The 25,582-nt window shown below is 42.9% G+C and overlaps 1 protein-coding gene across 3 annotated transcripts in view; it reads left to right on the top strand.

Annotated features, from left to right (window-relative positions):
- Positions 1 to 25,582, top strand: part of SLC39A8 (solute carrier family 39 member 8) — a 49,625-nt gene that overhangs the window by 7,945 nt on the left and 16,098 nt on the right. For all 3 annotated transcript variants that reach the window (XR_012904055.1, XM_006126897.4, XM_025186574.2), the window contains exons 3-5: positions 8,118 to 8,286; positions 22,433 to 22,602; positions 25,180 to 25,302. Coding sequence is in view for 2 of the 3 variants with exons in the window: in XM_006126897.4 (XP_006126959.1) it covers positions 8,118 to 8,286; positions 22,433 to 22,602; positions 25,180 to 25,302 (462 nt within the window). In the remaining variant the exon portion in view is untranslated. The remainder of the gene's footprint in view (positions 1 to 8,117; positions 8,287 to 22,432; positions 22,603 to 25,179; positions 25,303 to 25,582) is intronic.

Below are 25,582 nucleotides of genomic sequence, written 5' to 3'. Positions count from 1 at the left end.
AGGCCTGGTACTTTTTTTCCCGCAGCCCGGTATCGGGCTGCGGCCCATTGTTTGGGAAACGCTGATATAAAGAGATCCTCTGTAGAAGCATACAATTTCATTTGTGTACAGACATTTTTCCTCTTGAATTTTCATTGCTAAGTAGGTCCCCTGAAAAAAATAACTATAATGTATTTGAGGTGTTCAGGAGTGTCATTTCAGGTTCTGGTAGAGGGTGATTTTAACAGTTATTCGAGGGACAGCTTATGCAGCTGAAAACTCTAGTTTTATTATCTGAAGAAAAAACTGCTTTGAAATTAACTGACAAGAGCACTGTATCTAATTCCTACATAAAGAAAAAAATGAATAAACTTGATCTTAGCCAAAAGACCGAAATCTTCTTTCAAGTCACTGAAGGGGCACTGATTAGATATACAATTTTAATGTTTATTCTTACTTTTGAATACAACAATTGTAGAAAAATCTAGATTACTTTCTATCATTAAACTTTTACTAACATTCTATCAAGACAAGAAACCCCATTAACTTATACTTGAAAGGGCAGGAGTTCTAAGGGGGTGTTACCAAACTACAAGCAATAGACTAGAAACTGACTTTAAATGGTAGTGAAAGTGACTTGAAAGTAACACTCACATTATTGCCAACCTCCAAGTATTTAAAAGTCTTGAGTTAGGTTCACTGAAAATCATGATTATGTAAAAATAAGAGATTTGGTATTCTTTTTATTTGTTGTCTGCATTTTGAGTCTTTAGGGTGCTCTGGGGTTTACATTTTGAAGCTTTCTCCATAGCCACAAGGGTTAGACACTTTCATTTTTTCTTTAAGAATGAAGGCTCAAATCATCGCACGTCCACTTGATTCCAGGAACTAGGGCTTTAAGGAAAATGATAATTATTGTGTGAGTTGGCAACACTGCACTTGTGTTTAACATTCCTGAAGGCTCCTCAACACAACAGTGGTTGAGAAGCAGTTCTCTCAGAATATTTAAAACCTAACACCAAGAAAATTCCACATTTTAAAGCTGAAGAAAAAAATTAAGTGTTGAGAGGTATATGTTGGGGGTGGGGGTGGGGTGGGGAAGGGGGCATTGCAGGCAGGAAAGGAAAATAAACAGGCAGAGGAGCGCTTGGCAGTTCTTTCGCTTGAAAAAGGATTGGAGGGTCAAATCTTCTAGTCCTTAAGTAAAATTTCACTGTTTTTAGTACTTCCACTCAGAGTTATTGAGCACATGTTACTATCCATATACTTCATACTTAAATATCTGAGTCAGGGCTACACATTTTATATGCCTCGGTGCAGGGAATACTTTTTCTGGCATATTCTGAAAAATGCTGTGCACATGGATAGTGCCCAATGAATATTACAAATGATATTTGTTGACTTTATGCGGATGCAAATCTGTTCTTTGTTCTGGAATTGGCCTGGCTACAGCTGAAACCCTAAGAATTTGAGGCATAAACACATCTGATACTCATATGACCCTTTCTTATTCTTTCCTAGTCTCAAACTCAAAACAAAAAATGACAAAACAAAATGGTTTTCAGATAAAATGTAAAATTGCACAGCAGCCATTGCTATACAACCCAGCATGGGGGCAGAACCTGCTGCCCATTGGGGGTTAAGCGATCTCTCATTTGACTCTCATTCTCCATCCTTCCTGACCTCTGTTACTTTTCATGCTGTCAGTCCCAGAGGGATTTCTGTTTTCCATTTAACTTCCAGATTCTTATTTGAATTACCATGCCTTTCTTATCTCCATCACCCTCCCTCTATTTATAAACAAAATATTGACTCCCTGCTCCAGGGGCACAAGCTGAGAGCAGCACATCTCCTCAGCAGAACTCACATTAGACACTCGGAGCTTCACCGGGGGCTAAGCTGTGTGTGCCAGGAGCAAATGTTCTGTATAAAATTCGGGGAAGGAGGTAGAAGGGCATAGGAGACTTCTGCCATCCAATGGTGCCCTTGAGGACGTTCATTTATTAGTATTCTGAGCTGACAGGGCTGGGGTGTGTGTGTGTGTGTGTGTGTAGTTCTCTTTTGAGCTTTTGTTTCAGTGCACCTGACCTCAGATTCAGAAAGTTAGCAATGCCCATTTGGCTCACATACTAAATATTTTCTTTGCAATACGAAAGACTAGAAGTTTAGGCCATTCCCCCCCCACCAAAAAAAGGTGCGTCTTTGTCTTAGCAGAAAAACACATATTGCAGAGCCAGGGTTAGGTAAAACTGGAACATGTTTACAGTACTTAAGTTTAATACATAGATGTGACGGTTGTGGGAAGGAGCTGCTTTAATTTCACAATGGCTGCGTCTAGATTGGCATGATTTTCCGGAAATGCTTTTAATGGAAAAGTTTTCCATTAAAAGCATTTTTGGAACAGAGCATCTAGATTGGCACGGACGCTTTTCCACAAAAGCACTTTTTGCGGAAAAGTGTCTGTGCCAACCTAGACGAGCTTTTCCGCAAAAAAGCCCGATCGCCATTTTCGCGATCGGGGCTCTTTTGTGGAAAACAAATCTCAGCTGTCTACACCGGCCCTTATGCGCAAAAGGGACTTTTGCCCGAATGGGAGCAGCATAGTATTTCCGCAAAAAGCACTGATTTCTTACAGTAGGAAGTCAGTGCTTTTGTGGAAATTCAAGTGGCCAGTGTAGACAGCTGGCAAGTTTTTCTGGAAAAGCGGCTGATTTTTCTGGAAAAACTGGCCAGTCTAGACACAGCCAATGGGAATGCAGGAAAGTCACAGAAGGGCCTTTCTCTAAGGCCTGGTCTATACTACAGCAGAAGGTTGACTTAAGATACACAATTCCAGCAATGTTAATTACGTAGCATCTTGCACTGCATTTCTGCATTATCCACATAGCAGGAGGTTAACGAGCGCAAACGCTCCTGTTGGCTTCCCTTACTCCTTGTGAGGAGCTGGAGTAGTGGCGCTGACAAGGGCGCCCTTTGAGTTCGATTTAGCAGGTCTTCATTAGAACCCAGGAAGATCAACCATGGCAGCATCGATCTTCCACGCAGTATAGACGTGGCCTAACAGACATTTGCCCCAAAGAATACACACAGACTATAAGGAGAGCAGTTTAGTAATTTTCCTTTCAAGTGAATTTCAATGTTGAACTGTCTTGAAAAGAAATAGTTTTGATTTGGTTCACAAACCTCAATAAAACACTTTGCTTCAGGAATGCCATTATGTTTCAAGACTTAAAGTTGATTTGGAACTTTTTGTCTTATGAAAAATTTCAATATATTGACTTTTTGTTTTATCCATCTTCACAATGGAAACAACTTCAAAATATCGCAAGGATGGTAATATTGATTGTTCAACTGTGTTTTCAAAATTATTGCATTTTATTTATGTTCCTGCTTGACTTTATTTCTACTTACAATAGAATGTCAGAGCTATGAACACCTGAGGAATGGAGGCTGTTTGTCACTCTGAACATAATGTTATGATTCTTTAAAAAAAATTACAAATGAACATTGGCTTAACACAGCTTTGAAACTTTACTAGGCAAAATAAAAATGCTGCTTTCACTTTATTTTTAATAGTTTACGTTTAATATAGTACTGTATTCACTTCATTTTTATTGTTTGGTCTGTGCCCCTGTGTCTGATCGCATTCTTCCAGTCCCAAATGAGGCATGTGTTGTCTGGTCAGAAAATCATAATAATACTTTGCAATTATACAGTGCTCTTAGCCAAGGTAAGGCTGGATGAGGGTTATGAGAAGTCTAAGGCTAATGGGAGGGAAGGGCCTAAACGCATATTTCAAACAAATTATGAAGTTCTCAAACATTTATCTATATACATAGTTACATAAATACATATTAACATGTTTATTCTACACTCAATTTTTAAAAAAACATTTTTTTCACTAGCTTTAGCTTTGTCATCGTAATTCAAAGACCTGATTATTTCATTCTCACTGCACAAGAGGAACATTGAGATGCTCTTGTGCCATGGTGGATCGGGCACATTTTTGACCTATGGAGAGAGAAGGAACGTTCTCCACTACAGTTGTGATCACGTGACAAATACAGCTGCAATGCAGTTTCAACATTGGTCATCTTTTTTCTTTATAGCTGAGAGTGACGTGAATTCAACAAACCGAAGAAATTCTTTAGTAATATCTACTGGAGAGCTTCTGGAGTCTTCCAACACAGATGTTTGATAAGATCCTGGGCCCTCTGTGGGGTCTCTGGTTGACCGGCAAGGCTTACCAGTTAACCTTAACTGGTGGCTGCCGAAGCAGCTCCCCCATGTGGTGTGGCCAGGGGAGTGCTCTATCCCTGTAGAGGGTGCACTGCAGACAAGGGCTAGTCTGGTGGCCCGGCCAGTGCAGCCTCTGTCTGCGGCAGGCCCAGGTCCACTGCAGGCAGGGGCTGCTCTGATTGGGATGCTGGTGCAGTCCCTGCCTGCAGTGGATGGGGTAGAGAGGACCTTTAGCTCAGCGGCAGGCAGAGGGGGGCAGCCCTCCGCTCGCTCCCCCTTTAAAGGGTTTACCAGATAAACAATATGTTTAACCTGTTAGCAAGTTAAATGAGATTTTACATCCCTAGGGCTGTCAGGTGATTAAAGAAAACTAATCATGCAATTCATTGCTCAGGTAAACAATAATAGAATATTGTTTGTTTAAATATTTTTGAGTATTTTGAACATTTTCCAATATATTGATTTCAATTACAACACAGAATAGAAAGTGGACAGTGCTTACTTTATTTTGATTACAAATATTTGCACTGTATAAAACAAAAAATAGAAGTTTTCAGTTCATCTAACAAGTAATGTAGTGCAATTGCTTTATCATGGAAGTGCAACTTACAAATGTAGAATTATGTACAAAAATATCTGAATTCAAAAATAAAAATGTAAAACTTTAGAGCCTACAACTCCATTCATTCCTACTTCTTTTGTTCAGCCAATCGCTCAGACAAACAAGTTTGGTTACAATTTGCATGAGGTAATGTCACCCGAAAGGGGGAACAGACATTGTTGTAGCAAGTGTTGCAAGATATGTACAGGTTGAACCTCCCAAATCCGGGACTCTCTGGTCTGTCAACATCTGTGGTCTGGTAGGGTCAGGGATGTTGCTGGACAAAGAGCTGTGGAGTGAGGAGTGAGAGCCAGCTGAGAGAACACGGGGGCTACGGAGCCCAAGCTGAGAAGCCCCCATCTTGGCCAGGGAACCCCCAGAGTCAGCTGGGCCAGCCAGTTGGGGAATCCCAGTTCCAGCTGGGGAAGGCTACTGTGGTTGCCCAGCTGCCAGCAACCTCACAACTGGGAACCCCAGAAAACCCCGAGTGGCAGCAGGGCCAAAGAGACTGGGTAGCGCTGGCCAAGGAACTCCCCGGTTGAAACAGCATTGGTGGAGGCAGGCAGCCCTAGCCTTAGAATCCCCAGTGGCAGAAGGACTGGGCCTGGCAGTGGGGTAGGGTAGACAGGCAGCCGTGGCCAGGAACCCTGGGAAACACCCTGTGGCAGCGGCCCTTAATACATATTTTCTAAAACGCCTTAAAGCCCCCAAACTTTTATAATCACAGACATTCTAGGTTTAACTATTTTGCAGTGTCTTGTATAGAAAGAAAATTTGACTTCACCTTGTCTCATGACTCATTCTTGGCATGTGAAAACTTTTGTTTCTTGGATATACTCCTCTGAAGAACTACTTCAGGAACTGTCATAGAAAAGTGTGTGAATGAAAAGGAATAATACACTGTTACTGTGAAACAAATCCTTACATATCTGCACAACTTCAATCAAGATTTCTGTCTATTAGCTGGATGTTGAAAAGAATTCCTGGCTTGACATACTCTAACAAAATATATTCAGGCTAGCACAGGAGGAACTACTGGCTTGTCCTATGCTAAGGGGCTAATGAGCACGAGGTACATATCTTAGTGGAATCTTATTTTATGTTAAAGTGAGTATAGTCCGATTTGTTCTGTCACTGCTATGAAATAGATAAGAACCATTGCAAACAACTTACTATAAGATCCCTTAGGACTGTTTAATTCAAGTTTACTGAGACATAAAATAGCATGTGATTGAAATATTTATTTACATGAATAATGATTGGTGCAGTAACTATCATTACTTGATATGTTGTCATTGAGATTTTAATGGTACCCTAAATATTTTTAGATTTCTTTAGTTGTGAGACTAGTTTTATGTTCAGTGAACCAGCATTTTCAATGAGATCATAATTACACAGAAAATTTTCCAAAGTCCAGTGACTTAGAAACAAGTTCCATTGACTTATTAGTGAATACAAGCAGAGAATACAAGCAGAGAGAGGGTAAGTTTAGAAGATAGGATACACAAAGAACAAGTTAAAAATCACTTAGGAAAGTTAGATGTCAGCAAGTCACCAGGTCCTATGAAATGCATCCCAGGATACTCAAGGAGCTGATAGAGGAGGTATCTGAGCCTTTAGCTATGATTTTTGAAAAATCATGGCAGACAGGGGAGATTCCAGAAGACTGGAAAAGGACAAATATTGTGCCCATCTATAAAAAGGGGAATAAGAAAAACCCAGGAAACTACAGACCGGTCAGTTTAACGTCTGTCCCAGGGAAGATAATGGAGCAGGTAATTAAGGAAATCTCATGCAAACACTTGGAAGGTAATAAAGTGATAGGGAATAGTCAGCATGGGTTTGTGAAGAACAAGTCATGCCAAACTAATCTGATAGCTTTCTTTGATAGGATAACGAGCCTTGTGGATAAGGGAGAAGCGGTGGATGTCATATACCTAGACTTTAGTAAGGCATTTGATACGGTCTCGCATGATATTCTTATTGATAAACTAGGCAAATATAACTTAGATAGGGCCACAATAAGGTGGGTGCATAATTGGCTGGATAACCGTAGTCAGAGAGTTGTTGTTAACCGTGCTAAATCCTGCTGGAAGGGATAGCAAGTGGAGTTCCTCAAGGGTCTGTTTTGGGACCCGTACTGTTCAATATCTTCATCAATGATGTAGATATTGGGATAGAGAGTACGCTTATTAAGTTTGCAGATGATACCAAACTGGGTGGGGTTGCAATTTCTTTGGAGGATAGGGACATAATTCAAAATGACCTTAGCAAGTTAGAGAAATGGTCAGAGGTAAACAGGATGAGGTTTAATAAAGAGAAATGCAAAGTGCTCCACTTAGGAAGGAACAATCAGTTCCATACATACAAGATGGGAAGCGACTGTCTAGGAAGGAGCATGGCAGAAAGGGATCTAGGGGTCATAGTGGACCACAAGTTGAATATGAGTCAACAGTGTGATGCTGTTGCAAAAAAAGCAAATATGATTCTAGGTTGTATCAACAGGTGTGTTGTAAGCAAAACTTGTGAAGTCATTCTGCCGCTCTACTCTGCACTAGTTAGGCCTCAGCTGGAGTACTGTGTCCAGTTCTGGGCGCCACATTTCAAGAAAGATGTGGAGAAATTGGAAAGGGTACAGAGAAGAGCGACAAGAATGATTAAAGGTCTAGAGAACATGACCTATGAAGCCAGGCTTCATGAACTGGGCTTGTTTAGTTTGGAAAAAAGAAGATTAAGGGGGGACATGATAGCGGTTTTCAAATATCTAAAAGGGTGTCACAAGGAGGAAGGAGAAAATTTGTTCCTCTTGGTTTCTGAGGACAGGACAAGGAGTAATGGGCTTAAAGTGCAGCAAGGGAGGTTTAGATTGGACATTAGGAAAAAATTCCTAACTGTCAGGGTGGTCAAACATTGGAATAAATTGCCAAGGGAGGTGGTGGAATCTCCCTCTCTGGAGATATTTAAGAACAGGTTAGATAGACATCTGTCAGGGATGGTGTAGATGGAGCTTAGTCCTGCCTTGAGGGCGGGGGGCTGGACTCGATGACCTCTCGAGGTCCCTTCCAGTTCTGTGATTCTATGATTATGTGAATTGTGCTCCCAAGTATGTTAGGTGGCTTTGCCCATGCAAAGCAAAGGATTTTCAATCGTTGTGTTTTCATGCATAAAAGATGAATGTGCAAAGGATGCTACTTCAAAAATCCCACCCTGTATTTTCATTGTAAAACACTAATATTCTTTTCATTTCTCACCTCTTTATTAAACTGACATGAAATTATCTTTATTCACTTTTTTTCAGTGCATGTCTGGGGAGGACATCTTTTCATTTCATGGATTGCCGAACACCAGCCTGATAACAAGTTCCAACTTCTCTGCAATGTGTCCAGCTGTCTTGCAACAGCTGCTTTTTCACCCTTGTGATAATTTGTCAAAGCCAAAGAATACATTTGTTCCGTCTCCTTCACAAGGTAGTTAATCGTCTTTCTTTCATAATAGAATAGGAGTAGAACTTGTAGTGATGAATTGTGTCCATTTGTTTCTGCCTAATCTAGGATACGTTCAGAGGAAACTACGATAAACCAACTTGTGGGAGGTTATGAAATAACCTGTACATAGTGGTAATTTTCTTCCCAATCATCTCCATTAGAGGGTGGCTTATGCACTGATGCATAAGAGCCATTTCACTGACTATTACTATCTGAAACAGAAGATGTCTTTGGTAACTGCAGGGAGAAATGGTTTTACAGGGTGAATATTAAATGTGCATTTTAGATGGGCAAGTCCCATTAAGATTCACAGGAGATGACATTTGAATGGTCATTTGCAGATGGGGTCAAGGAAGCAAAGCTATTTTGGGGGAGACAGTGGGTATTCTGCCCAGAGAAATTTTCCGTATCTGTTTTTCCCATTCCTGCTTTTGTGCCTTCTTCCTTGCTGTTCACTGAGCACGGAACTTCTCCTTAAGCCTGTTCTTAATTCCCCCATTTTTTTCAGACTCTGAAATTAATAGTAAAATACTAATACTTACTATTATTATTATTTTATTTTAAGGGGAAGGAAATAAGTGCAAAACCAGGTATCACAATGGAATCAACAGTGGCCCCTGATCCTGTAGCTAAATCAATGGAGCTACACAAAGTGATGTTTCCAGAATACTTAAAGGCCTCTCTTTAAACAGAGCTGAGCACCTGCAACTTCATTTCAGTGAGCTCTGGGTGCTCAGTAGCTTTGAAAATCAGGCCCTGCTTGTCTGCAAATAGAGGCCTAGATGTGTAAATGACTGAGTGAGTAAGGGTGTGATCTTATTGTTATCCTTTTCTTTCCTTTTCCCTTCCTCCTCTTTGTATGTCTATTGATAACCCTCATTGTTGTACTCCCTGGCTACGTCTTCTCTAAGAGTTTTGCCACAAGAGCCTATGCAAATGAAGAATGGATTAGTATTTTCTCGCGCTTCATTTGCATACTCTCTTCTAATCCATTTTTGTGCTAGGGGTTTTTGCGCAAAAACAAGCAGTGTGGACGTTTCCTTTTTGTGCAAAAACTCCTTTTTATGCAAGATCGGTATACCTCCTCCTTTTTTGAGGCAAAAGGGGTTTTTGCGCAAAAAGGAAACATCTAAAACATCAAAAACCCCTAGTGCAAAAATGGATTGGAAGAGAGTATGCAAATAAAGCACAAGAAGATGTGAATCTGTCCTTCATTTGCATAGGCTCTTGTGGCAAAACTTGTAGCGTAGATGTAGCCCCTGTAAAGTCGTCCATGTCAGAGCCTATATCTTGTTTTGTCATGCACCTTACACACTTTTCATCTCTTAGAAATAAGGAGTAATAGAGACCGAAGCCAGACCTGAGTTTTTGTAGTAGCTCCTGTATTCACTGCTATAAACAGTCTGGGGGATTTGAAGACAATTTGGAGCTAATATAGATGAGCGGGAGAAAGAAAATTCCATCTTCTTGTAAGAAGCCAATGAACTTGCAGATAGTCAGTTGGTCTCTAAGGTGCTAAAGGAACATTCATTGTTTAAGTTTTTCTAGTTCTATGAGTTACCATAGTGTCAATGTAAAATGCTGTGTAGTGCTATGCAGTAATTTGTTCTTGCAGGCTTTTGTGCTGTGCGGAACACTAGTATCAGATGGTAATCTTAGTGGCATAAGTAGTTATTTAATAAAAATAATTTAGAATGAGAGGTTTTTCTAATCAAATCACTATAATTTATGATCCCAAGGCAGAGGCAGGTATACTATTACCTTGGAGTTCACTGTTTATATTTTATGGCTCATATTGCTCCTGAGTTCAAACAAAACCCCCCAAAAGAGTTCAGTTATTTAAAGTTGAGTGCCTAAATTCATGCCTAAATTCATAAGAAAGCAGCTAAATGAGTTCTCTATTTTTCAGTGGTATTGATCACCCACACTTCCCATTAGCTTTGTGATCTCTTAACATTAGGCTACTTATTTTGGTACTTAAGTGAGGTTATAAGCCCCCAAGACCAAAATTGGAGGCCAGAGTTTAGCAAAGTGTCTACACTTTGCTTTGATGAGGTCCAGGCTAACAACCTGCCAGGAATCCCAAGTCTGGACCTAATTTATAGGAGAGAGAATGGATTTCAGTCTTAATGTTGGAAACTGCATGTCCCAACATGTGATAAACTCCACGGCTCACCTGTCCCACAACAACTGGTTTTCTGCATCTAAAAGCCAGGGCTGGCATTAAAGTGTAGCAAGTAGGGATGTAAGCGACTAGTTGCATCATCCACTTGACTACTCACTCCCTCCCCCTTGCTGCTTCTCTATCAGAGGCAGCAAGTGTGTGGGGAGGGAGGTAACAGGAGAGGGTGCTGGGGGTGCTCGGCCCCTACTACAGTAAACTTCCGATAATCTGGCACCTTTAGAACCCAGGGGGTGCCAGATTATCAAATATGCCAGACTATCAGAAGGGGGGGCTATGAGGGGCTCCGACCCCTCCTAGCCCCTCCCTTCCAATAGTCCGGCTCTGCCCCAGGTCAGTTTCAGCAGCGGCTGAATTGGGGACGTCTGCAGCAGAGCAGCTGGGGCGCTGCCGGGTTCGTCCGGTAGCACCAACCCTTGGCGCGGCAAGACCAACCCGGCAGCACCCTAGCTGCTCTTGGGGATTCCTGGGGCAGAGCAGCTGGGGCACTGCCGGGTTGCTCCGGCAGCACCACTCCTTGGAGCTACTGGACCAACCTGGCAGCCCCCCAGCTGCTCTGCCCCAGGAGTCCCCAAGTCAGCTGCTGCTGAAACTGATCAGGGGCTGATTCCAGGAAGCCCGAGGCAGAGCTGCTCTGTCCCGGGCTTCCTGGAGTCAGCCGCTGGTCAGTTTTAGCAGTGGCTGAATCCGGGAAGCTGGGGGCAGAGTAGCTCCAATGGTCCGGCTGCCCGGAGCACTTCCGGGTTCCTGATGGTGCTGGACCATCTGGAGTGCCGGGCCATCAGATGCCAGACCATCGGAGTTTTACTGTACATTTAAACTGCAGAGCTGCAGCAGGGGGAGCTCCTGGACGAGTGTGAGCAGGGGCTGAGCACCTTCCCTTATCGACTAATTGTGTAGTCGATACAAATTGTATCAACTACATGATTAGTCAATTTACTCCCTCTTAACAGCCTCAGTAGCAAATGGGCCAACTGCCCAGGGCCCCATACCATAGGACGGCCCATGAAGTTGAGTTGTTCAGGCTTCTGCTTCAGCCCTGGGTGGGAAGACACCGGGCTTTAGCCCTGCATGGCAGGGACTAGACTTTCTGCTCTGGGCTGCTGCAAGTTTAACACAGGTCCTGGCTGGTGGACCCCCTGAAACCTGCTCACAGCCACCCCACCAGGCCCCAAAAACCCGGATGAGAACCACTGTACATGGTAGCAACTTCAGTGAAGATTTGGAAGAGAACTTGCAAATTCCTTGTGGGAGAATTTAAAGACTTTTCCATAAGAATTTTCTAGATTTCAATCTTTCTATCTGTGGGAACATTTTTGCTTACTTTTCTTTTTCCGAATTATAGGTGCTTTGTAAGAGTGCTATAAAAGAAAATAAATAAAATGAACTTTGATTTAATGCTGCTTAGGACTTAATTAAATCCATGAGCTCCATTTACTGTGGTTGTCTTGGTTATAATACAATTAACAAAACAAGTTTAGTTTTTCATATGGATCATTAATTTAACTATTACTTAAAAGGTAAGCCCTTTACATTTTATAATCCTAGACTGTGAGCACTGTGAGGCTGCGAATGTTTTTTGTACCATGATTAGCACAATGGGTCAAGTCTTCTAGATGCTACCATAAATAATAATAAACACACAAAGCTGGAGTAAAGAACAATTTAAATCAACAAAGTAATGGCATTATTGAAATAATAACCAAATAATTTTTTTCTTCTACTATAACCCAGGGCAGAAATAAATATAAATATGTAATAAAAGATATAGTGGATTTCTACTTGTTAGAGTTTGAGGACAGGCTGTTTTTGTATTTGGAATATGTTGCTTCTTTTTCTGGCTATTAGACAATGCTAACATTGCATTGTTTATTAATAATAACCATCATCATCATAAATAATAATAAAAACAATATGCCAAAGAGGAGGATCTCAGCTATCCTGATAAGAGCCATGTAAGTATCTAGACAGAGTAGAGGAAGTATATTACTTTTCTGAGTGGGTTAAATAGCCTGTGCATTTAAAGCTTGAACAATAATTAACCACCTACACTATTGTGACCATCCTTTTTATTTTTTACTCTGCCAACTCTTAGCAACAAGATAAGAGAAGCAGCTTGCTCTCTGAGATGGACAGAAAATGTTCAGCGGCCCGCTACCTTCCTCTGTATTGCAGGAGCCTAAAATAGAGAATATTTTAGAGGCCAAAATATGATTTTTAATTCCAATATTCATTACAAAGTTCATAACTCAGCAATTATGAAATGCTGCTACAGAAACAGAGAAAATGCTAAAAGGCAGCATCTAATACACATCTATTTTCTTTGTAGATTGATTGTTAAATAAATAGTACTGCACAGATAACTAAGTGTGGGCAAAATCATGTTCTTGCCTCTTTGAGAAGTAACAGGAGAGAGCTGCAGAAGTGTAGCAGCCAGGCAAACATAAAACATCCTACTCAGTCTCCTCCCTTGCTTCTTCAGAGCAGATCTGCTCACACTGCACAGCTGATAACCAGAGATAACAAATTTGCCTTTTCAGATATGAGTGTCCATTAAATGCATTCCAGGAATCTGCTTGTTTGAGGGAGATGAGTCCTTTTTTAACTTACCAAAGTCAGGTGGTGAAGTATAAAAGAGTTTAGGTCCTGCAATTGGTGGTGTTCTTTTCCCTAGTTTAGTGGCTCTCAACCTGAAGTCCACAGATCCTTGGGAGTCTGCAGACTACAGGCAGTCCCTGGGTTACGTACAAGATAGGGACTATAGGTTTGTTCTTACGTTGAATTTGTATGCAAGTCGGAACTGGCTCCAGATTCAGCTGCTGCCACTGAAACTGACCAGGGGCTGACTACAGGAAGCCAGAGGCAGAGTTGCTCTACCCACAGCTTCCTGGAATCAGCCTGATCAGTTTCAACAGCTGCTGAATCTGGAGCCTGGGACAGAACAGCTGGGGCGCTGCCCGGTAGGTTCCCACAGGACCAACCCGGCAGCACCCCAGCTGCTCTACCCGAGGCGTCCCGCAACAAAAGCCTGGTCTGCTGGGGGGGGGGGGGGCGCACTAGCTGCGCCCCATTCCCCCCCCCAGGAGACCAGGGACACCCGAACAAAGCCGCCGCTTGGGTGGCTTTGCTCGTTTGCCCGGGAGCAAAGCCCGTTTGCCGCCGCCTGGGCGGCTTTGCTCCTGGTCTGCTGGGGGGGGTCCAGCAAAGCCGCGGCTTTGCTCGGGTGTCCCTGGTCTGCTGGGGGGGTCCAGCAGACCAGTGAGACCGGGAGAAGCTTTTTTCGCCCCGGAGGACACGGGCGGCGACTCGCCGCCCGTGAGCTCCGGGGCAAGAAAAGCCCCATTCGTAAGTGCGGATCCGACATAAGTCGGATCCACGTAAGTCGGAGACTGCCTGTATAGCTAAGATTTCCAAAGGGGTCTCCAGGAGTATTAGAACATTTTTAGGGTGCGCAAATGAAAAAAGATTGAGAATCACTGCTTTTGCTCACAGGCTGGATCACATTTCCAGGCAGGGAGCTCAGGATTTCTACCTGTTGCCCTTTATAATGCTAATGACAAGATGTCAGCCAACAGATGGCATAAAGTTCTCTCCTTCACTGACTTCAGTAACAAATTGATTACCTATGGAAGGAGTCAGGCCTACAGAAAATTAAAATAAGATGACTGGAAAAAGGCCTAATCTTATCCAGGCTGCCACCCACAATTCCATAAGACAGAGTCAGAACAGTAACATTCACTGATACTATAACTGGAGTGTTGAAAGACCTGAGCATTGGAAGTTAAAGCATGGGGGAGAAGCAATTGAGTGAATTCTCTACCTTTGTCTCCCAGAGAATGTTGAAGTTTGGTGCTGTAGGGCTGTTTGTTTGGGGGTCTCTTCCTTTATATAGGAGAGCATGCTATATTAGAAAACCAGAACTAGCAATATTCCAGGAACTGAGTAGCCTAAAGATAGTTTAAGCTGGATCATGTCCTAGTAAAAAGTGTATTTTTAGGGGTATGGCTCTGTAAAATACAAAGAAAACAAAATATTTTCAGCAGGTTTGTTAAATCTTGCAATTTTATCATGACTGAAATGTTTGGTACTTTTCTTGAAGCAACAGTTCTTAGTGTCTCTCAAAATTACATGATACAAAGTTCTCTCTCTCGTTTCTAGCTTTCATGGTTGCAGAGGAAACCATGAAAATGTGACCCAAGTGAAAAGCCAATAAAGACACCCAGATTCTTGTTCCTGTTTTTTTAAATCTCACACTTTTTTGAGCTTCTCCTGAATGTTTCGGTTTGGCAGTACTTCTTAAATTCATGCTGCTTTCATTACATCAGTGATAGACATAAGCTGGTCTCCTGTATTAAGGTTCCTTACAAAAAACAATTATCCATTGAAAACTCCATTTTCATACTTTTATTTATTTATCTGTTTGAGCAGAGCAGTCATAACATAACAAATAAAAGCATGAAAAAAACCCCACTTTATTCTGATATCTAAGGATTTTGGCCATAGAAATGTGGGACCAGAATTTAAAAAAAAAAAAAAATTCAGTCCCAATTTTTTGGACTCCCAGTCAGGAAAACACTTCATCATGGGAATAAATCCCTCCCTGTTCAGCAAAATGCTTTAAGCCTGAAGTACTTGGCTAAATCAGGGCCTTGAAAATCTGGTTACTTACTAGACGCCTAAATTAGAGCTATTTTTTTTTTTTAAATTCTGGTCCCACATTTCTATGGCCAAAATCCTAAAGAAAGAAGGATCTAAAATGCAGAAGTATATGAAATTACCACCAGTCATACAAACATGTCCCGCACATTCAAATATAAAGGTTATTAAATTATGTGCAAAATTATACATATTTTGACACATTACTGCAGTTAAATAACACCTGACAGTCCTTAGGCAAACTGAAATTCCAAAACAATATCCTGTAAAATTGCAAAAGTATTACCTCAGCTATAACACTACTATGTGTACCAATAAATTCAGTTATTCTGAGAGCGTCAGAGTGCCATTATGAATGTATGATCATTCTTACTAGAGAACCTTTCAGTCATTCTAGCAATCTGGCATTAACCTAATTTTCTTATCCTATTTTCTGACTTGCATTTTCTGCTGTCTGTCTTTCTACATGGGCATGTAGATATTAGAATGTATTCTTGCTATGCTGTCAAAATGGATAATATTAAATTGAAAATTATCCGTTTAAAAATAGTTTGTCTTAATTTTAATGCGTCTTGATTAAGGTTTTGTGTTCTTGATGCAGTTTCTTTAAAGACTTGAAAATAGGTTTAATTTGTTTTTTTTAAACTGTCTTAAAACATTTGTACTGTACAGGATAATGGAGAGGAGCTGACAATATACAGCATTAAAAGGCATAGTTTCATGACGACCGTAAATGGTAAAAACAAATGTTGTGTGGATTGTGGTAATGAAAGGACCCAAATGTTGATTTATTTATTTTTTTATTACAGATAAAAATCAAAGCGTTAGTTAATATTGATGTAGGCTTTTAAAATATTTGCACAAGGTTTCACTTTCCTCTCATAACATCATGTACATTCCTTTCCATATGAAATCCTGACACGGACACCACTCAGGCAAAGTAAACTAAATTCAGCTTGGTGCATCTTCATTACAGTGAGGGATTTGACTCTGTATTAGGGCTATCAATTAATCTCAGTTAACTTAATTTGTTTTGGAGTTAATCACTTAACTCAATTCAAAACATTAATCATGATTAATAGTAGTTTTAAGTGCATTGTTAAACAATAATGAAATAATTTAAATATAGTACAAATATTTTTTTGTTTTTTCTACATTTTCAAATATATTAATTTCATTTACCACACAGAATACAAAGTACAGGCAGTCCCCGGGTTACGTACAAGATAGGGACTGTAGGTTTGTTCTTAAGTTGAATCTGTATGTAAGTCGGAACTGGCGTCCAGATTCAGCCGCTGCTGAAACTGACCGCCAGTTCCGACTTACATACAGAATCAACTTAAGAACCCCAGGCGTCCCCAAGTCAGCTGCTGCTGAAACTGATCAGCAGCTGATTCCAGGAAGCCCGGGGCAGAGCAACTCTGCCTCCGGCTTCCTGTAGTCAGCGCTGGTCAGTTTCAGCAGCAGCTGACTTGGGGACGCCTGGGGCAGAGCAGCTGGGGTGCTGCTGGGTTGCTCCAGTAGCGCAGCTCCGGTAGCGCTGAAACCGCTTCAGTAGCGCTGAAACTGACCAACAGCGGCTGAATCAGGATGCCTGGGGCAGAGCAGCTGGGGTGCTGCCGGGTTGGTCCAGTAGCGCCCAGAGCGGCGCTGTGGGACCAACCGGCAGCGCCCCAGCTGCTCTGCCACAGGCGTCCGGAGAAAAGCCTAGTCTGCTGGGGGAGGGCGTACTAACTGCGCCCCTCAGCAGACCAGGAAGACGCGGGCGGCGGACCGAGACGCACCGCGGTCCGCTGCCCGGGTCCTCCACGGCTTTGCTCCCAGTCTCCCTGGTCTGCTGGAGACCAGCAGACCAGGAAGACTGGGAGCAAAGCCTCTGAGGAAGCCGGCAGCGGGACAGCCGCGGCGCGTCTGGGCTGCCCCGCTGCTGGCTTCCCCCGAGGCTTTGCAAAGCAGTGGAGGGGCTCGGGCAGCGAAGCAGCCCAGGCACGCCTGGGCTGCCCCCCTGCCAACTTCCCCCGAGGCTTTGCAAACATAGGGAGACTGGGAGCAAAGCCGCAGAGGACCCGGGCAGCAGACCGCGGTGCGTCTCGGTCCGCCGCCCGCGTCTTCCTGGTCTGCTGGGGGAGGGGAGGCGCAGCTAGTATGCCCCTCCCCCCTAGCAGACTAGGCTTTTCTCCAGACGCCTGTGGCAGAGCAGCTGGGGCGCTGCCGGTTGGTCCAGCACCCCAGCTGCTCTGCCCCAGGTGTCCTGATTCTGGTTACAACATAGTGTTGACTGATTATTGTTTGTGGATGATTTTATGGCTTATATGGAAAATTGATTGTGGTAATGCCATAAAATTTGTTTAAGATGAGGTAAGAGGCAAGTTTGTGTGCAGGCAAAACTTTCTGCTCATGGACAATAAACACGAGTCTTGACAATTTCATATGGCATATAACACAATCAACAATCCAGAGCTGGAGCATTTATGGCATAGAATTTTACAAATGACGGTCAAGGGCATCATTTCAGGAGAGCAGGGGGGACAACAGGCATGTGTACTGGGATGCTGCTTGCTTTTCTTCCCATTCCCTTGACTATCAGGGAGCGAGGGGAAACTACGTGGCCTGTGTGCTTGACTAGCGCTCCTAGCTGGTGAGGGGAAGGGCAGAGAAGTAATTCACAAAATCTGTGTTGTTACCCAGTCAGTAGAATGGGAAGAAAGGCAAACAGCATCCTGGTATGCATGGCTGCTGCCCCCGCTGCTCTCCCAAAATGGCACCATTGATGGTATATCTTCTCCGTATCATTGTGTGAAATGACGCTTGTGGTGCATGGGACTGAGCTTTTCCAAGCCTGCTTCTACCCTTATCGGTCTTTAAAAGATTTTCTTACTTTTAGACTCCTGAAAAATGCAAAAATTGGCCTGGAGTAAACTACTTTCTGAACTACTTGAAGTTCTCTCTTTCTGTCTCTCATTAATGATCCATCTGTTTTTCCTCCTGCTAGTGCCACTTTCTTATCAATACAGAATGTATTTGTCTGGCTTTACACCTATCATTTTCATATGTGTTGTTGGCACTTCAGTGACCTAGCACTGTGGGCATCAGAGAAGCTGAATATCTGCTAGAAAAAAATCCCAAAATAGCTGATGTGGGGGAGCAGGAATTGTGGCGAATGTGAGCATTGAGAAGAGGTGCCTGTGAGCACCTAAAAATATCTTGCTTTTTTCTGGATGGGAGAGCTGTGCCACAGAAACTCTGCATGTTACAGGCCTCCATGGGTTTCAGGATGGCATTAGGCCAGAGAGTCATACTGTGGAGGCAGCTGCTATATGTAAGCAGGGGAATGGTCCTGCTATTGTGGGGAACTTTCCTGGCTTCTATACCACCCCGGTGAAATGGACCAGTGAAAGGATCTGAGTCTCTGCTCCCACTTCTTTTACCCAAAGGCCTCTCTGACCCTGAGGGCTCCCCCTTCCACTCTCCCGAGTAGCAGAGACCTCAAAATCCCAACAAGACTGCGCCCAGGTTTTCTGGGGCTTAATCCCCGACCGTGTAGTCAGTTAGAGCAGCATCTAGGGTGTCCCCACTCTGGGGTGTTCTCTTCACACTAGATGCTTTCTTGACCCACTGATCATTACAGACAGTTCAAAGCAAGTACAATTTATTAAACAGCAAGGCTATGTCTACACTGGCGGCTTCTTGCACGAGTAATATGCAAATGAGGCTAAGCATGGAATATCACCAAGCCTCCTTTCCATACCTAATGAGCCACCATTTTTTTCAGAAGAGGCTCTTGCGCAAGAAAGAGCGTCTACACTACCCCTTCTTGCGCAAGAAAAACCCTCTTGTGCAATGCTGTTACACCTATGACTTTTCAGGAACAGCATTGCACAAGAGGGTTTTTCTTGCGCAAGAAGGGGCAGTGTAGACGCTCCTTCTTGCGCAAGAGCCTCTTCTGAAAAAAATGGTGGCTCATTAGGTATGGAAAGGAGGCTCAGGGATATTCCATGCTTAGCCTCATTTGCATATTATTCACGCAAGAAGCCGTGCGTGTAGACCTAGCCCAACTGATTAAAAAGAAAAGCATAAGAACAAATGCACAAGGTTAAAAGAACACATAGCCCCGCTCTGTAGCAGGGGGCCATCACAAACAGCAGTTTGCAGAGTGTAAGGACAGTTCACAGTCTGTTCCTTATAGGTCCCAGGGCTCTCTCTCAGGCCCTGGCTGTGCTGCCGGGGGGGTTGCAGGTTGGACACACTTGTTCTGGCAGTGACCACATGACTTCAGGCACTAGGTGGCAGGACCCCTCTCCCAGTTGGAGTTACAATCCCTCTCCAAGTCTGACCTGCAGGGCCTCTGGGCTGGTGGCCTCCTCTGCTGGTCCCAGCTGCTCACCACACCGAGCTCCAGCTGCTGCTGCTTTGCCAGCCTCCAGCTCCTTGCATTGCTTCTCTGACTCCTTCGGCTCCGGTCACTGCACGTCTGCTTCTTAACACAGGGTCTGCACTCTGTGGGCTGTATGGGCCTCTTGCTCTGTCACTGCAGGTCTGCTCCTCAGCACAGCTTGCTTTCCTTGCTGCTCTTCTTAGCTCGCTCCTCCTTTGACTCAGACCCAGAAAATCCCAGCTCACACGGTGGACGGGACCTGGCCTTCTAATTCTCTCATTGGTATGGCCAACCTGTCAATCAGGCTGACCAGGAGTGTTGGCCTCTTCCCATTGTCTCTGGGGACTGTCAGTCTCATGGACCCTTCCTCTTTTGGTACTGGGAGCAGGCTAACCAAAAACTCCCACTAGGTTTTAGTAAGGTGCTAACAGTGCCCTTATGTATATGTGGTACTATCTCCTGTTACATGGGAGGCCCACAGCAATAAGAGTCCTGAGCTGTTGTAGAAGAGAAGGGCTGGCTTGCTGCATGAATTCCAAACAAATTCATAGATTTCTCCAATTCTGTAAGGCCAAAGTGCTTTGGAAACATCACATCTTGAACCTTTACATCACATCTTGAACCTTTCACATCTTTACATGGTGTTTTCCATGTAAATTTCCCTCCCATGGGTTTATTTTTACGGCGTGAGTTTATAGGGCCTAAAGTGCCTCACACACACAAAATTTCAGTATTTGATTAAACCTATTTTAGGAATCATTTACATTTTCTCTATGCAAATATGCTACTCCCTAAAACTTGCTCTAGCTATTCAAGGTCTTAGCACAGTGGTTCTCAAACTTTTTGGCTCACTCCTTACCCCACTCAACGTAAACCTTTCCATGGACCACCAGCCAACCACTCATGATGACAAAATGGGTGCAGGAAGGGGTGGGGGTGCAGGAGTGGGCTGAGGGTGGGGATGGGGGTTATGGGTAGGAGGCAGGGTGGGGGGGTCTAGGTGGGTGCGGCGATGGGGTCCAGGGTGTAGGGTCTGGACATGAAGTGGTTGGGGGGGATGACACTTACCTGGCTCCGGGCCTCCTGCCGCTCACAGGCCTCTCTCTCCTCAGTGCTCACACTGGCCACAATTCCTGCCATTGGAAGCAGCAGGGAAAGCCCCCAGGCAGTTCTTTTCTGCACTGCTGCTGTTCTCTCAGCTGGGAAGAGGGGGAGCAGTAGCGTGTGGAGCTGCTTCCTTCCTGTTTCTCTCCCCTCACCCCCCACCGCCAAGAGCCAGATCTGGCCCCAACAGCAGGAAGCTGGAGCTGGCACTCCAACCTCATGGGGGTGGGAGTGTGAGGATGGAGTGCCAACACAGGCTCCCTGCTGCAGGGAGGAGGGGGAAGGGACACTGAGCCCATGGCCCACCTGAAAGACTGTCATGGACTTTTAGTGGTCCACAAACCGTACTTTCAGAACCACTGTCTTAGCACATGAATATTTTTGTAAAGAATAAATATTTAATACTTTCAGGGCTAGATTCTCAAGATAGTAAATTAGCAGAGCTCATTAATTTAAACAAATAAAACCGATGAATACTAGTGAGGATCTGCACCTTTCCTCGATTAATTTCATTATTACAACATTGGTTGGCCACAGAGAATGGCATCAACTAGAGATATCCACAGAAAATTAAAAATAAAAATTGTCCACCCCTCTGTCTGCCTCTTAGCCCTGCTCCATTCTCTGTTGTAGTGGATAGGACGGGAGATACAAATGTTCACACATGCACACCATTGAGATATTTTTATATTATTGCCAGGTAGCACTTGACAGGCAGAAACCTTTTCAGAGAAGCTTGCTGTATCTCTTCCTCAGAGGTACTTTGGCATGTCCAGGGGAGCAGCGCTGCAAGTCTTCACGATAGGGGATTCCTTGCAAATCTTTCCCTCAAAGGGAAAAGGATTAGGGAATTGTGAAAGAGTCAAGGGGTGCAACCTTCCAGCCCTAGAGATCTGTGAGGAAGGGAACAACAAGGCTACGTCTACACTGCAGGCTTCTTGCGTAAGAACTGTTTTGCAGAAGAGTTCTTGTGCAAAAAATCTTGTGCAAGAGCATGTCCACACTGCCATGTGATTTTGCACAAGAGCTTCCCTGGCAGTGTGGACACTGTATTGCGCAAGAAAACTCTTATGGCCATTTTAGCCATAGGGGTTTCTTGTGCAAGATATTCATGTTGCCTGTCTACGCTGCCTTCTTGTGGAAGAACCCTTGTGCAAGAGGGCTTATTCCTCATGGGGAGAGGAATAACTCTTCCGGAAGAAGCCCTGTTTTCCAACGCTGCACTGTAAATTTACTTGCGCAAGAACACACGTGCAGTGTAGACACCCAGCAAGTTTTTGCACAAGAACAGCTGTTCTTTCTCAAGAAGACTGCAGTATAGCCGTAGCCCAAGTGTTCTGGCTGCTTCCCAGCTTTCCATTGTCAAATGATATTCAAATAGCAAGATAGTATTATTCATATGTCATGATAACCCTGGCCTCTGGTGTAGCTTTTAAAGCACTAGTCCCAGATTAAATATAGCAGGCTTAGATTCTCCAGTCACTTCAGAGTAAACTGATTCGCCTTGTTCACAATTGGCCCACCAAATCCTAGACTTCAGATCCCAGTGTGTTTTCAGTTCTTGATGTGACTGGTTCCAGACAGGAACTAATCAGTTCCAGCAGTTTGTTTCCCTTGTTTTTGTGGGTTTAGGTCAGCTCTTTTCGTGTTACTCTGTACTTTTTATGATATTTATGTTTGTAAGTTTTAACTTCAATTGCATTTCAGAAAAGATGTGAACAATTTTTGGCACTTGTATTAATTCATCTGTTAAACATACATCGTAGATTATATTTAAACACTTGGTATTTCTGCTGTGCTCTCATTCACAGTTTGGGGGTTTGGGTTCCTTGCCGTGACTCTCATTAACCTGGCATCACTCCTTGGATTGGTTTTTATTCCTCTCTTAAAGAAGCCATATTTCCCCAAGATTTTAACCTATTTTGTGGGCTTGGCCATTGGGACCCTCTTTTCCAATGCGATTTTCCAGCTTATTCCAGAGGTAAGGAAAGGTATTTGTTCTTGGTGTGTGGCATTTACTAAGTTCTAAAGTGTTGTCATTTTTGAATTGCACTATAGCATGGGGTCCTCAACATGTGGGTTGTACCCCATGGGGGAATTGAGAACACATTTTTTGGGGGGATGAGTACCATTTGTCTTAATGGCTTCAGGAGTAGAGAAACCCCATATACTTTACTGTAACATGGGGGCATTGCCTGGAAGAGACTGAGGCCCACTGTACTGTAGTATGCGTCCACCATTGGAAAAAGGGTAAAATACATTTGACCAAAATTGTCCTTACTGTAACTCTGAAGCTAATGAAATTACAGCAGTGATTGATTTGTTCAAGGCTCCTTATTGTATTGTGACTATACTGATAGAAGGCTTAGGAATGTCAGTTGTAGTTTGCTGTGTAGCAATATTGTTGCAAGAAGTAACAATGGCATCTAATCTTGCACACCATAAATAACACCATCAGTCCCACAAACAACAGTGGGTCTACTCTGGATAGTGTTCTACTCTGGTGCAGGCTCAGACCCAAGAGGTATCTACCAGAAAAAACAGGCAACTTTTACTATCACTTATCAAAGTGTTTGCAGTTTTTAGTTTAGGAATGTGAATGACTAGTCGACTATCCTATAAGCAGATAGTTGACACACTAGTTGACTAGTCGCTTCCCCACCTCTTGCTGGGAGTGGAAGGTGGAGAGGGCACTTCAAAGTGGCAGCGCCATGTGGAGCCCTGAGCCAGACCCTGGGCTCCACATGGTGCTGCCACTTTGAAATGCCACGTGCAGCCCGGGGCCAGTAGGGGAGTCCCCAACCGGCCCCGGGCTCTCTGCGGCACTGCCGCTTTGAAATGCCGCAGGGAGCACAGGACCAGTGGGGGACTGCTGGAGTGCCCCACTGGCTACATGCTCCCTGCAGCGCTTTCACCTTTGAAGTGAAGCAACAGCCCAGAGGCAACAGCTGCCTGTTGCTAAACTTCAAAGTCAGAGGAGCCTTTATTGACTAATTGAATAGTTGATGCAAATTGCATTAACTATTCAATTAGCCAACTCATCTAAATGTAACATACCTATTTTATTTCAGTTCATTGAATAAATATTAGTGGAAAGATCATCTGCAACAGGGAATTTTATACAATAGTTTTTAAAAAATCACTAGCTGACACTGTGCAATTTTAAATACTGGACCTAAATTTTCCAGTGGGTATTTTATTGATTATACAGATCCTTTTATGTACATCTGGTTTAGAGAATCAAGTGCATTTGGCACATCTAACTCAGGCAAATGGAAAAAGTTCATATGCCCTTAAGTGTGAAACTCAAATTTTGGGCCATATTTTCTAGGCAATTGATTGGATTTTTGATAGTAGTTTACTTTATTTCATTTACTTCAGATACCTGTGGCAAGCTAAAGTATTGTAACTAAATTTGGACCTCATCATACATGCTCTTTCTACTTCTGGCAATGAGAATTGTGCATGTATCTTTGAATGTTAAATGAGGCCTTTAGTGTCAAATTCTGCTTACTCTGTCCTTACTCAGGTAAAATTCCCATTGAAGTCTGTATCCTGACAGATCCTCATGCAAGCAGACTTGCTTTCCCCCACTTTAAAGTAATAGAAGTTTCTTCCTGTGTCAGGTTTAGTGGGGATTTTAGCTGTTAGGGAAACATGAATTTCTTCCTCAAATACTACTGTGGGGAAGACATTAAACATAGATCAAATAGTGGCAAACCAATATCAATATTGCACATGTAGAGAAATACATTTAAATTACCTGTTGTAGAAAGAGATTATAGAAATAAATGTAGTATATTTTCCACACATTTGGATTAATCATCTTTGGGATTTTGTTCATGCAACATTCTACCATCTAGTAATTAAATTGACTTGTCATTATTTCATTTTAACCTATGACTATCATACATCTATATTACTATCTGGAAGGGGAGGGTATATTTTCTATGCATGCAATGTCCAAAACAAAAACAAATGTTGTCAAGAATATAATGGCTCTTAGACAGTCAGTATCACTTACTGAGTACTATGCTCATTGAAGTAAATGGAGAGACTTTAGTGAGTGACTTTTACACTCTACTTGGAAATTATACCAGCCCAGCTAATGATGGCCTAAATTAAAAGATTTAGGCTTGAGTAATAAGTTGTGGTATGTCTACACAGCAGTGTTATAACTGACATTATTGTGAAAGAACATAGCGTGCATCTACACTACAAGCCTTTATTTCGAAATAATGTTGAGCTGAAGGACTTCTTACTCCCAACTCATGGTAACCCACATTTCATGAGGAGTAAGGGAAGTCGAAGGAAGAGTGTTCTTCCCGCTGTGTAGACAGCGCCAAAAGCCGAATTAGGCTGTTTTGACTTCAGCTACACAATTGATGTAGCTGAAGTTGGGTAGCTTAATTTGATTTTAGCCCTGCTGTGTAGACTTACCCTTAGAGTTAAAACCAATGGGTGGTAGGAGATACATGGTCCTTTACAAAATCCAGCCCAACTAATTTTTTCTCTCCTGAGTTTGACTAAGCTGATTTGCTGTTATATTCTCTTCTAGGCATTTGGATTTGATCCTAAAACTGATAACTATATTGAGAAAGCAGTAGCTGTGTTTGGTGGATTCTACATTCTCTTCTTTGTGGAAAGGATTCTTAAAATGATACTGAAGACCTATGGCCAGGTAGCTAACAGGACTGATGTATCAGATGGTTTTGATATATTTTGACAAGTTATGTTACAAGTCGGCTTTTTTATATTACAAAATTGAGCCTTGGATTGAAACAGCTGTTACATTTTTATGAGATACTTAGTGTGAAATATTTTATGATCACCAAATTACCAATTTCCAAGGAACTCAGTCTCACAATACCCCTTTAGGATTCTTGGTCAAACTGAAGTTCAGAGAGGCTCAGTAACTGAAGGTATGTTTACACCACAGAGGGTTTTTTTTTTTTTTTTGG

Source organism: Pelodiscus sinensis, chromosome 5 (assembly GCF_049634645.1).
Source record: "Pelodiscus sinensis isolate JC-2024 chromosome 5, ASM4963464v1, whole genome shotgun sequence".
Taxonomy (NCBI): domain Eukaryota; kingdom Metazoa; phylum Chordata; order Testudines; family Trionychidae; genus Pelodiscus; species Pelodiscus sinensis.
The sequence above is the reverse complement of the archived record's forward strand: the minus strand, read 5'-3'. Positions and strand labels throughout refer to the sequence as shown.